Genomic DNA, 15,157 nt, shown 5'->3' with positions numbered 1-15,157 from the left:
TTATCCTAATGTTCAAATATTCAAAACTCATACTAATTTAATACAATGTTTATGCTAAATTTCATATGCTGGTTTATGAAAAGATAGTAAACAGACTATTTTTAAGTGAAATTGTTTTCTCATTAAAAGAGGCATGCTCTATTTCAAGACTTTCGTATATTACAAAAGTAAGTAGGCTAAAAGCACCAAATTACTTGCTTTGATGAAATTCTTTAAAAGCCAGTCCTAGGTTCCATAGGTCATGATCATGTCTAACTACCTACCTCAATGACGTTTCTCTAATCATAATCTGGTTAATTTATTGACTACAGGAATTCAAAAGATGAATAAAAAGTAAATGAAGACCACTACTTACATTTCGAGCCTGACGAAGAAGACCCACTGACAGCAGATCTGGATCCTCCCTTCATGGAAAAGACTCCTTTTCCCCTTCGAGTAGTGGAGACGGCCACTCGGGGGCGCTTCAGGGGAATCACAGCGCGGGGAGGAGGAGGCACACGGCCGTGGTAATCAAATAACCTTCACCAAACACAAATCCAAAGAAGAGTTGGTTTGCTGCTTAATTTCAGTATATCTGTGCAATTATTAACAGAATGGCTTGCTATAAAACCTACGATAAATATGTGCTTGTTCTTGTGACAGTCAATGTTTTCTGGACGATGGGGTCTGACCTTGAAGATGAACTCATTTGTCCGATAGGATAAACAACAACAACCAAGGACCTTTGTCCAATAACACAAACGATTTGTTGAAACTACACTCAGTTTTGTTGCCCAAACACGTCTTTTCTTGACTAAACAGATTTATACTTCTTAGGAACAGGAATCTTCCTCTCACACAGCAGATACTTATTAGCATACCAGCTTGTGGGAGGAAATAATTATACAGAATCATGAACAAAACAAACAATCCTCTGATCAGAAACCAGAGCTTAGAGGAAACAAATGGAAATAAAACTAACTTAAACTAACTTAAAAGAAAACAAGGACAGAAAAATCAATCTGGAGCTCTAGTTCCCCCTAAGGACTTGGAAGTAATCAAAACCTCCTCCAAATGCAGAAGCAAAGCTTGAATAAAAAGGAGCTGGCAATAGGAACCCATTTTATTGACTAAAGCACCACTAGGAAATATTTATTAGGGCATATTTTATTATTCTGATTATTTGCCAGCTGTGCAAAATGAGACTAGAGATTGCTATTTAGAGTAAACTAGTGAAAAACTTTTCAACTCCCCCCTAATATCACCAAATCTAATTTTATTAAGATATAAGAAATGATATTTCCCAAGAACAATGGATTTCTAATGAACAATGAGGGCAATAAAACTGAAAAGTTAACTCATTTATGGAGAAGTGTAATTTAAAGATTCCAGAGCTTCATATCATTCTTACTGCATATTCATTTATATCAATTTTTTTACATGACAGCATATTTGAATAGCCTAAAAGGTCAGAGAAAAACTACTAGGATATATTTACTCATTTATTTTTTTAAAAACTATCTACTAGAAAACATGGCCTGTAATTATGTTATCCTCTATAAAGAAAATAATGTTATTGACTTAGAATTATGATTGTTATATATTTTATTGTAACACTGTTATATGAATTCTAGTCTTGCAATTGATTTAAAGAAATCAATAAAAATAAACTAGAAAAGCAAGTTAGAAATGAGAAAATTAGAACAGGAAGGAAAGAATAAAAAAACAATTTCTATAAGAAATTATTTCCTAAAATGACATCTTTACAAATCTGAAAAGTATGATTATGTCTTTTTGGAAAATAAGAAGTCAAATAAAAAATTAAGGTTGGCTGTTTTCGAATATGCATTCAAAACATTGAAAACTATTACATGATGGAAGAAAAGATAATATTTAAACTGAGTTTAATGCAGAAATCCTTAGTCCTAGGAATATCTTCTACATTAGAAAACTAATGTGTCAGAAAATGATTTAGAAACATGCTGGGGAAAGCTAGGAGCTGTCTGGGAAGGAAAGGAAATGAGGCAGAGTTCAAGAAAGGTGCCATTTTCTGTGAATAAGCAAAGTCCTTTCATAGTGAAGAACTGCTAGCAAAGAACAGGTCATAGGTGTTAAGGCATTATGGCTCACTTCAATGACTATGGTTAGGCTGAGGATGAAAAGGGTTTTGAATATCATCCACACCACCAGGGACTTGATAATCAAAAGGGTCAATGAAACTTGCCCTTCGTTTCAATCACAAGCAAAGTCTACATTAGTTATTTATAAAATGAATTCACAGTCAGTGAACCAAAATACCAAGGCATTTTGCATGAGCTCCAATACTCAAAAGTACTGAGGGAAAAAAACAGTATGGCCATTGACTCATCTTTTCCAAGGTAAAGGTTGCCACACAAGGTGAAAGGTAAGCTCTTTGGAAGGATTACTCCCCCCGGGTATTGCATGAGTAATTCTGTAGGTCATTAAATAAGCTAACCTTTGAAATGGGTCAAGAAAATCTCTCAAGTACACAGAAATATGTAAAGATGTAAGAATGCTATAGTGGAAATGAAGGCAAGGAATGCTGCTATATTAGATGGTATGGATATTACAGTGTGCTCTTGTAATATTTTATAGAGGAGTAAATATTTTGTTAGTTTTTCCATTGCATTCTCCAATTACACAATGGAATTTTACTTATCCATTTGAAAGAATGATATTGCACCATTTGTAAAGAAATGGAAACACTTGAAAAAAATTATGCTTTAAGCAAGTCAGGCCCAGAGTGACGAAAGATACATGTTTATCCTTATATGTGGAAGCTAGGTTTAGTTTATAAACTTGTAAGTAATTAGGTTGGGTGGTATGCAAGTGTACACAAAGGCATTAACTGAAATATGGTAGATTCAAGAGAAATCTCAAATAGTATAATTCTTTAAAAAGGAAAAATGAAAGTTCAGCACAACAAAACACTAAGAAGTGGTCACTCAAAAGGGTGGGTTGGAGTCAAAGGGAAAGGTTAGATGAATAAAGAGAAGAGGAGGTGAATGTAGTCAAGAATCCAATGTGTTGGATTAAGAAGAGTGAGGGAAGGGGTGGACAGGGAAGGGACAGGTAAGAATGTTGGAGCTATTGATCAAGGTATATACTATTCACAAACTAAATTGTTAACTCTGTGTTCAACTATTTAAGGATAACAATTAAAAAGAAATTTCAAAGACTCCAGTGTTGATCTCCCTTGGTCTTAAATTGAGACCAAAATCTATACTTGCTCATTGTAATTCTGATATTCTTTTAGAATGTGACAGATACTTTAGTAACATCCTGAGAATATGTTATGCTACTTGGTACAAATTCCCATGATGGGAAGTAATTGTTCTTTCAATATTTTGATGAGTTGTTTCAAGGGAAGGGGGTTTTTCTAATAAAAAATTCAAGTAAGATATTGTTAATTCTTTTTGCCAGTTTGATGGAAAATTGGCAGCATTTGCAGTTAAATGTATACAATTAGTTACCTATTTGCTAGAATTTATGAGTAAATAAATTAGTAGCTAGTTTTATTTGGCTATATTTGTATCCATAAACCAAAGCTAACTGAAAGTATGGATCTTTGACATATAACATGAACTTTTTCCTTTGCAATGTAAAATGGTAATGGAGATATTCTTCATTGGGTACCTTCAGATTTATCAGAAATCAGGTGAGGGAAATGGAGGTTGTCATCATGTGTAAAGGCATAAGAAGACAAGGATGGAAGCAGGTCAGGTCTTCTGGGATGCTAAATGGAATATAGGGTGTTCCAAATGCAGAGAGAATAGGAAGAAGATAGTATGCAGTGTCAAGCAGTAATTTTTCAGCAGAAGTTAGTATAAGAAGTCAGAGAATTTGGCTTCACAAAGCAATAATTCTGCTTGGTAAGTGCACTTTTCCTCGTGATAGCTATTGGATAAATAGATAGTGGTTACCATGACACCAAAGAACAAATTCTCTATTCTTCAAGTTTCATTTTAAGTGAAAATTCTAAGCCTAACTTCTAGCAGCAACTAAAATAAATCTGGTAAGATTGTAGTAAATGTAAACTTTGGAAGAAATTAGTTTAATTTATTTTATTTTGGAACCTTTTTATCAGGTACCCTTTTTTCACTTTGCTTGTTTTAAATAATAATTGACCTGTATAATTATATTACTTATTAAAAGTTCAAACCTGATAACTTGTAACATGAATACTAATTCACTAAATAAAATAGGCATAGAGTATTTCTAGGAAGAATAAGGATATTAGATTCCATCCATTCTCCTCAAAAGTAGATATGTTTTGAATGAAAGCAACCTAATGGCCTATTGACATAGAAAATGAGTTTGATATCTTGAGTATTTTTTAAAATAGAGATTATTACTAAGCTTTAACAATAGCAATGTTTTTGAAGAAAATAATGGACAAAATCTTATTGAATTCAATCAAATAATCTTTTATCTCCAATCTCTTCACTATGTCCATATTTTTCACATATTTGAAAATATACTGTGTGTATAATCACAAATTCTAGCTACTCCTATTATATTTTGCTATATGAAAGACATTTCTCAGGCTTGGTAAATGTTCTTTTTAGTATTTATTTTAATGACTGTGGTGCATTTGTTTCCAAGTAGAAGAACCACAAACTAATAAATCATTACCTGACTGTTAGACTTTTGCCTGAATGCTTATTTAATTATTTTTTGCTAATGACTAATATAATTTCAAAACCAAAGAAAAACTAAAAGATTAATATGTTCATATATTCTATAATTAGTACAGATTTTCGTTTTAGATGGTCATTTCAAGAGCTTTCTGTTTTCTCTTTAATTTCTTTTATTAAAATATTTCTTTTTTTCTCCTTGCTAATTAAACTGATTGATACTATGTAGTTAATGTTAACAAAATTTATCATCTGGACAAGAGGACTAAAACACTAGGCAAAATTTGGAAGCAAGTTCTGGGCCAGGTCTTCACCAGGATATTTTAGCAGATATATGGAGAGCAATAATCAGTAAATCAAAGAAATTAACTGTGTCTGGTTCCAGTCTCAAGCCTTCTCAGCATGTTTGAATTCTGACAGACATAAAATTCCCATTCATTTGTAAGTAGAGATACATTTGAAATGTATGAGGAATAGTTATATGGGCTACTAATTGAACTAGTTCCTATGCTCTCCCAACTGCTAAAAATTTATGAACTATAAATAAGCTTTGATTACAACTGACTTAAATAGTTTTAAAATCACAGAAATTATTCTTGTGAAGGCTAATTTTAATAAAATGAAAAAGCAGTTGGGCTGGGAACTAATGGCTGATACTTGTAATCCCAATTATTAGGAGAAGGAAATTGAGAGGATTGAGATTTAAAGCTAGCTCAGGCAAAAAGTTTGTGAAACTCCAATCTAACTAACAGTTGGGTCTAGTGGTATTCTAGCTACATGGAGATAGAGACTGTGAAGATGAGTTATTAGGCCAAATAATAAAATGTTCACAGTACACTTTTATGCATTACTGACTAATCATTTTATTTCTTAATCATAGGACTATTGTTATATGTATATCAGAAAAAGAAATCCATTCACCATTATTATTCATGGTTACTGGTAATTGTTACTAATTAATACTGATTAAACAATAAAAAATCTAGATATAATGATGATCCTTACATGTACATCAGGTCATTTAAGCCTTACTATAATCTTTTTTTAAAATATATATTTATTGTAAAGATACTGTACAGAGGGGTTACAGTTATAAGAGTAAGTTAATGAGTACATTTCCTGTTGAGCATTGTTACCCCCTCCTTTGTTTTTCTCCTACCATTCCCTTCCTACCCCACCTCCCCAACTCCTCCCTCCCCACCCCAAAGTTGTAAAGTTCATTTTCAATATAGTGTCTTGTACATCTCTTTGTTACAGTGGGTCAACCTGTATCCTTAGGTGAGCATTTTGTTATTTCTCTTCCCCAAATTAGAAAAATGTACATATAAGATGCTTACTGCAATCTTATGAGTTAGAAATTAATTTAATGCCTACGTAAGAGATGAGATAACACATTGGTAATAGTAGATAACATGCCCAAGTCTGAACAACCTCAAAAAAGATTTAAAATTATCCATAAACACAAGAGCAGGTGAGTGGCTTGGGAGGATTTAATGTAGCTAATATTCTTTGAGTGACTGAATTCTATTATCCGTTTCTAGCCTCTAGCCTGTTTTGCTTTCACAGATTCTATTTAACAGCGAGCTTGTGTGTATTTCCCTAAGTGGCAGATGCTTATTTCTTTCTTAGTCAAGCGCAAGAATTAAAAAATAAACGAACAAGAGCACAGACTGTTCAGATAGTTGAAGCAACATCACCATATTGATGTATTGAACACTTGCAGCCAAACACATTTTATATGACAAATGATTCTGAAAATTGTTTGTGGTAGAGAGTCATCTTAGAGTTTCAGATTTTGTGATAGTTTGACTATTTGAAGCATTTGCTTTTAAGAAGTTAAAGCCTGCCTGTTTGTCTGTCTATTGTATCCTTTGTCTAGCCTCTATCTTAGATCTATTTTAGTGAGTTATGATTTATGCACAGTAAAATGTAGATGTTGAGTTTTTTTTAAAGATGAGACCATTGGAAAACTGAGTTGCTCCAAGTTTTGGATCAAATAGTGGACCTCCTAGCTTCTAGAAGAAAATTCCATTTTAGGTAAAAATTCATTAATTGTATAGGTTAAGAAAAGATTTCATATTGCCAGAGAATAAGACAAACTACATTAATGGAAAACTTTGGTTAAGTAAAAGTTAATGTATATTGGAAAAAACAAAGCTTTGGTGGTAAATGTCCTTAAATTTTCAAAAACTAACATTTTTGGAAGGTGTGAAGCCAGTCTCTGTATTATCTTTCCTTTATGGCAAACAGGATCATTTTAATGTTGCAAGTTATTAAATATTTAAAATAAGTTTTGTGTTTTGGTGATACTAGGGTTTGACTCAGATTCTTGCACTTGTTAGACATATACTCTGTAACTTGAGCTATAGTGTCAGCCCTTCTTGGTTTAATTATTTTTCACATAGGTTCTTGTACTTTTTCCCTGTCTGTAATCCTTACATTTCTGCCTCAAAGTAGCAGATATTTACCACCATGTCTGGTCCTAAAATTTTATATTTTGTTGAAATGGTGAAATAATTTGAGAAAAAAATCCATAAAAACTAATTTTTGGTCTATAGGGGCACACAGTTGCTCAGCTAGTGAAATAAATTACTGTAGTAGAGTATAGTAGTATCTGAGGGTACTTGTAAGTTGGATTTTCCTTAAGGCCAATGTCACTCACAGATATGCTTCTTCTCTGTTTTATATATTGACACTGGGTTTTGACATGAAAATTCATGACCAGATTATGATTGGCAGTTCTGTCTCTTGTTACCTAGGTGATCTAGTCAAAATGATATATCTTTAAGGAGATGAATTAGAAAACCAAATTGAGGACTCATTATAAGTGAGGTTTATTGATAATCCTTGAGGAAATAATGATAAGAAAAGTTAGTTTTATTGTTGCCAGCTGAAAGTAAACTTGAAACAAGCACTGCTACTGGAGGAGCTAGAGCAATTCAATTAGGAGACACATGGCAAGGACCAGTAATGAGTGCCAAGAGAAAGCAGAGAACCCTTGTGGAATCAAGTCAAGGATAAAGTCAAATGGAGGAGGTGGTAGAGAGAGCGCTGACCAGATAGAAAAGCACAGAGAAAGGGCTGAGGTGGGAAGGGAAACGACTTATGAAGCTGGAGCAGAGAGAATAAAACCTTTCAAAGGAACAAATGATAGTCTTCCCTTGAAATGTACTGTAATATTTATTCTAGGTGTTCATTTTTATCCCTTAGACTTCCTTTGACTCCAGACTACTTGTAATTAGAAGGTTTAAAGATCTATATCTTTTTATTGTATTTATTTTGTCTAATGATTACCAGGTTTTCTCAGGTTGCATGATTCTTTGCATGTATGTATTTCAGTTATCAATATTTTGTTAACACCAGCTCTCCAACAACACAAATCAAATTGTGGATACCAAAACAAAACCTCCAATTAAGTCCATAGAATTGTACTTTGCTGATAGATTTATCATTGACAAATAAAGTTGTAAGTAGCCAATGTATATCATGGCCAGTGGCCAATCACATAACTACTTGCAAAATCTATCAAAGATCAATTGCTGTTCTTTTGTTATTCAGTTCATGTACACATAGTAATAACATAGATGTGAGTTCTTGTCTTTTGGACACAAACCATAAATTTAAAAGAAAGAATATTCAACAAAGATGAAAATAAAAAGGTATTGAGAGTTATCACACTGGCAGTGAATTTCAAATTAAATGTAAATAGAATTATTAGAGACAGTTGATCATAGGAATGTTGACATTGCTTCATTTAAGAACCCGTGGAAGTGCAGCCAGAGAAAATTAATAAGAAAAACTTGGGCTGGGAAGTTGGCTCAGTGGTAGCGTGCTTGCCTCACATGCATGAGGCCCTGGGTTCCACTTCTCAGCACCACATATGCAGAAAAAAGTCGGAAGTGGTGCTGTGGCTCAAGTGGTAGGGTGCTAGCCTTGAGCTGAAGAGCTGAGAGACAATGCCCAGGCCCAGAGTTCAGCCCCCAAGACTGACAAAAAAAAAAAGACAATTGTCACAAATGAAGAAAATGTATGTGGTATGGGCTGGATGTGGCACACTTCTGTAATCTCAGCTAAAGAGTAAGCATATTTCAAGGTTAGATGTAGGAAAAAAATTCGTAAGACCTCCTCTCAAACAAGTCAGTTATAATTTCAGGTTTGTGGGAGTATCAACAAAAAAAAACATGTTCCTCTGTTTTGTTTCTTTCTCTTTTTCTTTCATTATTTTGGTTATTTTATAAATTAAGTAGCTATACTTAATTTATATACTTAATGTGTCAGGTTATGAGTGCAATGCATCATGATCAATGTCACAACTTCAATTGTTCCTCCAGTCTTGCTTCTTTTTGAGACAGAATTCCCTCTTATACAGCTCAGCTTCCCATGTGCTGTGATTCTAGGCATGAACCATCAAACCGGGTCTTCAAGGCATTTTCTGAGTTAATAACTGTTTCAGCACTGAGAATAATAACTCAAAAAGAGACTAAAACTTGAAGATTTAGATAATTTAATATTAGATAATTTAATGCTATATAAAGATAATTTCATATTATCTAGATATAAAAGGTAAAATTTAGGCTTAAGCAATTTAACTCTCCAACATCTGCTATTCTTCAATGTTTAGAATAAAATTTGTAAAACTTGTTTACATCACTTTTCAGTGGGACTGCATGTTTTCTTTCATTTTTAACCATAAATATGTTACTTTAAACACTTTAATCAAGACCATGATATATGAAATGCATAAAATATAGAATATAATTTAAATTTAAATAATATGAAACAAGGATGTAAATCACATACCGATTGTAGAAATCATCTCTGTAGTAATCATAATCAAAGACATAACCACTAAGGAGGAAAATAAAAAAAACTTAGTTGGCATTTATTTCAACTGCATTAATTAATAGTATAGCAAGAAATTCATACAACTTTTAAAATACTTACTTCAATATGGTTACACCTTTAAAATGGTTTACTAGGTAAACCAGGTTGATATAATGGTATGTGAAATTATTATTACATGTTTGACAGTGTAGAAACTGATAGCTATTTCTGTAATTAAGAATAGAAGATGACAGAAAACAGTAAAATAACTATTTTCTAACACTTGTAATTAAATATAAACAAGCTGTTTTCCTTTTAGATATACTATAAAGCTGTGCTTCCTTTTGTAAGATAATGGTGTTGCTATTTGAATGAAAAGTAGTAAAAGTAAGTCCAGTTGAAGCCAGCTACTGGTGGTTCACACTGAAATCATAGCTATTCAGGAAGCTGAGATCTAAGGATCATAGTTTGAAACCAAGTCAGGCAAGAAATTCCATAAGACTCTTATCTCCAATTAAATTAGTGGCTCAAGTGGTAGAGCACTAGCCTTGTGCAAAAGAAAGTTCAGAGAGTGTCCAGGCCCTGAGTTCGAGCCTCAGTTATGGTCCCCCAAAACAAAACAAAAATACTAATTAAAAAAAGTTTAGTTTATTTTAAATGGAAAGGTTTAGTGACTTATTAATTATAAGAATGGTAAAAATATAGAAGTGATAAATGTGGACATTTTGCAGCATTTTTAAAATTTAAAATTATGGAATAGATGTTTTAGAGGGAAAAATAATTTAAAAAATGGCCAAATCTTAGCCACAAAACAAAATTTTAACACATGCATTTTGGAGATTAGATATTGTGACTAAACTCTCCAAAGAATAAAAACTGCCAACATACACTTTCATAATTCCTTGAGTTTATGAAGCACTTTATATACATTTAAATTTTAGTTATCATAGTAATTCTATTGCATAGTATAACTAGAAAAACTAAGTTGCAGGGCTGGGAAGACGGCTCAGTGGTAGAGGGCTTGCCTTGCATGTATGAGGCCCTGGGTTCTATTCCTCAGCACCACATAAGCAAAAAAAGAAAAAAGCCGGAAGTGGCGCTGTGGCTCAAGTGGTAGAGCGCTGGCCTTGAGCTGAAGAGCTGAGGGACAGAGCCCAGGCCCAGAGTTCAGGCCCCTCAACTCGCAAAAAAAAAAAAAAAAAAAAAGAAAGAAAGAAAGAAAGAAAAACTAAGGTGCAGATTAGCCAAGTGCTGAGAGAGGATTGATAATCACTATTAGTGAAAGTCTAAATCTACCTCTAGAACTTTTTTTTTTTGACAGCACTTTCCAACTCCTACTTATAAGGAAAAACAATGTTCATACTATAATTAGTACAGTGTTTGTCATAGGAGGAAACATTTTTAAGAAAATATTTATCTGGTCAGTTATTTTTTTCAATGGGGCCAAACATACATAACATCAAACTTACCACTCTGATAATATTGCATAGATTAACATTCAATTTTAACTATTTAAAAATGTACCATTCAGCATTATTAAGCACTTATCCATTTAAAAAACTTCTGTCATGTCACAGACTGAAGTCGTTGCTCTAGTCATTGCTATTCTGCTTTCTGTCTCCATGAATTTGTCCTTTCTAGGTACTTGACAGGTCATGCAATCACAGAAACATGTCATGATACAAATTGTGCTATTGTGTAATCATATGCATCCTATTTTGTATGATTTATTTCCCTTTGCATATTTTTTTTTTGTTGTTGTTGTCATGGGGCTTGAACTCTGGGCCTGGGTGCTTTTCCTCAGCTCTTTAGCTCAAGGTGAGCATTCTACCACTCGAGCCACAGACACTTCCAGTTTTCTGAGTGGTTTATTGGGGACAGAGTCTTACAACCTTTCCTGCCCAGGCTGGCTTTGAACCACAGTCCTCAGATTTCAGCTTCCTGAGTAGCTACGATTACAGGCAGGAGCCATTGGCTGCATAATATTTTTAAGCTTCAACTTCATTGTAACATATATCATAATGGCATCCCTTGTTAAGACTGAATTATATTATGTACACATACCATCATGCTATTATTGATTTCTTCATTGATTGATAGACATGTAAGCTGTAGGCATGCTTTGACTATTGTAAATAATGGTGCTATGGACATTGATGTGAAAGTATCTAAATTTCTGCTTACTTTTCTTTTGGACATTCAAGTAGAATTGATCATCACACTCCAGTTCTGTGACTTTTTTAGAATCTACTCTATGACAGAGGAGTGATGTTTATATTTCCAAACTAGTTCAATAGCCATTTACTTTGTGTCTAGTTTCACACTGAGAAAACTAACAGAACCATATTAAAAATGATTGTTGTCCTTGGTTTTAAGGACAAATGATTTATATGTCTTTGTACTCATTACACACAGGAAGAAAAGGCCTGGTGTAGCATTTTCAGCCCACAAGTGTGAGCTTCATCCCCAATGATGAGAACACCTGCTGTCTGAGCTCAAATTGGGAATAGACAGCAGGACCCTGTTCCGCATCAAGTGTTCAAATGGAAGATTCAGCCTTTTCTGGCCAGGTCAATGTTAGACCCCTCTATGGAAACTTAGGAGGACAATGTGAATATTCTAGAATAAGAGCAAAAATATTCATCACTGTGTCACAATCACAGATTACTAGAGTAGTAATAGTATGTGCTTTGGTTTATATGATTGGTGTAGACACAACTACGATACTGAGTGTAGGGGTTACAGGCAATCTATAGGTTACCAATAAATAGAGTATCAATAAAGTATAAATATTTCCTCAGATCCCACCTGATACAGCAGTTCACGTGATTTTTTTGATTGAGAACTACTTATTTCTGCAGATAGTAAGGAATTATGGTGATATTAAATGGAAGTTTTTTTTTTAAACAATGATTACTGAGTAGTGTACAAAAGAGTTGCCATTTAACAAAGAAGTTTATGAATACAATGCATCTTGATCAACGTCACCCCTTTCAACATTCTTACCCATCCCTCCCCTATTCATTCCTTTTCCGCTCTCATTTTAATTTTGTAGGATATATACTGGATTTTTTTGTTAATCTTGGGGCCTGAATTCAGGGCCTGGGCTCTGTCCCTGAGCATTTTTACTTAAGGCTAGCATTTTATCACTGTGAGCCACAACTCTACTTCTGGTTTTCTAGTGTTTAATTGGAGATAAGAGCCTCAGACTTTGCTGTCTCCTCTGGCTTTGAACTGTGATCATCCTCAGAACTCAGCCTTCTGAGGAGCTAGGGTTACATGTCTGAACTACAATGGATTCTTAACTATACTTTCCTCTTTCTTTCCATTTATCTACTCCTTTACCTTTGACCCCACCCCACCCACTTTGGATACCAGCTTCTTGATGGTTTATTTAGCTGAACTTTGATTTGTTCTTTCTAAGACATTACACTATTTGAGATCTCCTTTGAAACCTGTCATATTTCAGTTTATATGTTTGTATATACCTGCATATCACCCTATATATTTGCTTATTGAATGAAAACTTTTGCCAGAAAGTTTCAGATATGAAGTTAGACTACCCTTGCTCACATTTATGGTGGGTAATCACCATTGTGTCTAAAGCTTGATTATTTTAATAACATGTTAATAGAAAATAAATTTATGTATAAATATATTAATGCTTAGATAACAAATGCCGTATCACTTTGCATAGAATTTATTCATACATTGCATCTGAAGATTGGAATAGCCTAGTTTGAAACCTTATTCTCAGTAATTTTATATTCATGAACAAATTTATTCTTAACAGGTGCCTATAAGATATGTAGTGTTCCCTAACTTTGCAAGACACCAAGTACTTAAGATGTTAAAAACCAGAAAAAAGAAGTAAGTGTTACACTCTGAAAATATTACAGGATGGAATAGGAGAAACCCTAGGTCTCTTTGGCACAGGTTGAAATTTTCTTAAAAGAGACCCAGAAACACAACAAATCAAAGAAAGGTTGGACAAATGGTATTGCATAAAATTGCAGAGTTTCTGCATGGCAAAGGACATAGCTAGCAAGATCAATAGAAAGCCCACGGATTGGGAGAAGATCTTCACTAGCCATACAATGGACAAGGGTCTCATATCTAAAATATATCTGGAACTCAAAAAAATTAAATCTTGCAACAACAAATCCTCAAAGAAACAACTGCCCAATAAATAAGTGGGCTAAAGACTTAAAGAGAAACTTCGCTGAAGAGGAAAGAAGGATGGCCAATAGATACATGAAGAAATGCTCAACCTCCCTAGCCATAAAAGAAATGCAAATCAAAACAACATTGAGATGCCACCTCACCCTAGGTAGAATGGCTATAATCAAGAACTCTAATAACAACAGATGCTGGAGAGGATGTGGACAGAAGGGAACCTTACTGCATTGTTGGTGGGAGTGTAAACTTGTTCAACCACTTTGGAAAGCAGTATGGTGGTTCCTCAAAAGACTCCATATAGAGCTCCCCTATGACCCAGCAATCCCACTTTTGGACATTTACCGAAATGATCACAAACAAGACCATACTAAAGCTACCAGCACAACTATGTTTATTGGATCAAGAAAACATGATTACACACACACACACACACACACACACACACACACACACACACACACACACACACAATGGAATTCTATGCCTCCATCAGAAAGAATGACATTGCCCCATTTGTTAGGAAATGGAAAGACTTGGAAAAAATTATATTGAGTGAAGTAAGTCAGGCCCAAAGAAACATAGGTTCCATGGCTTCCCTTATTTGCAATAACTAGTGTATGTCTGAGACAAGCAGAAACAGTCAGATAAGTTGATGTTAGGTGAAATGAACCTCAAGATAAGGACTCAAATGGTTTTTCTTTCTTGCTATTGCTTCTAACATATTTATAAGATATTCTTGGTTGCTTTGTATGTCTCTCCCCCATGGTATAACTCCTGTTTTCACTGTATTTGATGTTGGTATAATTTGTGGAGGGGAAGAGAAAAAACAAATTGTTTAAATAGGAATACAGGTGGACCCATTGCAACAATGAGATGTATAAGACGTTTTATAGAAAAATGAACTTTACAACTTTGGCGTGGGGGGAATATAGGAAGGTAAGGGGAAACAAAGGAGGAGGCAACAATGCTTGATAAGAAATGTACTCATTACCTTGCCCATGTAATTGTAACCCCTCTGTATGGTATTTTCAAAATAAAAAAAAAAGAAGAAGGAAAAAGAAGAAAGTGTTACAAAGTAGCTCAGTTCTTCATATGGCATTTCATTAAAATTTACTGAAGAAGGTGTATGTCAGGGTCTAAACCAAAAAGTAGTTTCTTTTCTTGCATGAAATTCAATTTAGTTGTAATTTAAGATAGTCTCAAAGTTCCTCTCAGATTAAGTAAACTTCAGAAAGCTTTATCCTCAGAATCTGTATCCCTAACTCCCACTTTCTAGAAACATTTACTTTAGAAAATGTATAATTGTAAAACATTTCACTGCTCTTTGATATGTAAATCTAGAACCAACTATGCTTCCTACCTGGGGAATCTTACTTCTGTACCCAGGAGCCATCCCTTTGAAATGTAATTAGGAGTAAGATAATTCCTCCCCTTTACCAATCTCTAAACCCCTCTTGTTAAGCTTCCCAGACAATGGTCACTACTCTTTCAATTTCCATTTTTATGAGATCAACTCT

At 34.0% G+C, this 15,157-nt stretch overlaps 1 protein-coding gene across 1 annotated transcript in view; it reads right to left on the bottom strand.

The window, feature by feature from the left end:
- Ralyl (RALY RNA binding protein like) overlaps window positions 1–15,157 on the bottom strand; it is a 662,376-nt gene that overhangs the window by 75,893 nt on the left and 571,326 nt on the right. Inside the window, exons 5-6 of the mRNA XM_042667303.1 lie at window positions 9,438–9,485; window positions 356–519 (exon numbers count right to left, since the gene is read on the bottom strand). Of these exons, the coding sequence (XP_042523237.1) occupies window positions 356–519; window positions 9,438–9,485 (212 nt within the window). The remainder of the gene's footprint in view (window positions 1–355; window positions 520–9,437; window positions 9,486–15,157) is intronic.

This window comes from Dipodomys spectabilis, unplaced genomic scaffold (genome assembly GCF_019054845.1).
Source record: "Dipodomys spectabilis isolate Male_0828 unplaced genomic scaffold, ASM1905484v1 ptg000387l, whole genome shotgun sequence".
In the NCBI taxonomy this organism is placed as follows: domain Eukaryota; kingdom Metazoa; phylum Chordata; class Mammalia; order Rodentia; family Heteromyidae; genus Dipodomys; species Dipodomys spectabilis.
The sequence above is the reverse complement of the archived record's forward strand: the minus strand, read 5'-3'. Positions and strand labels throughout refer to the sequence as shown.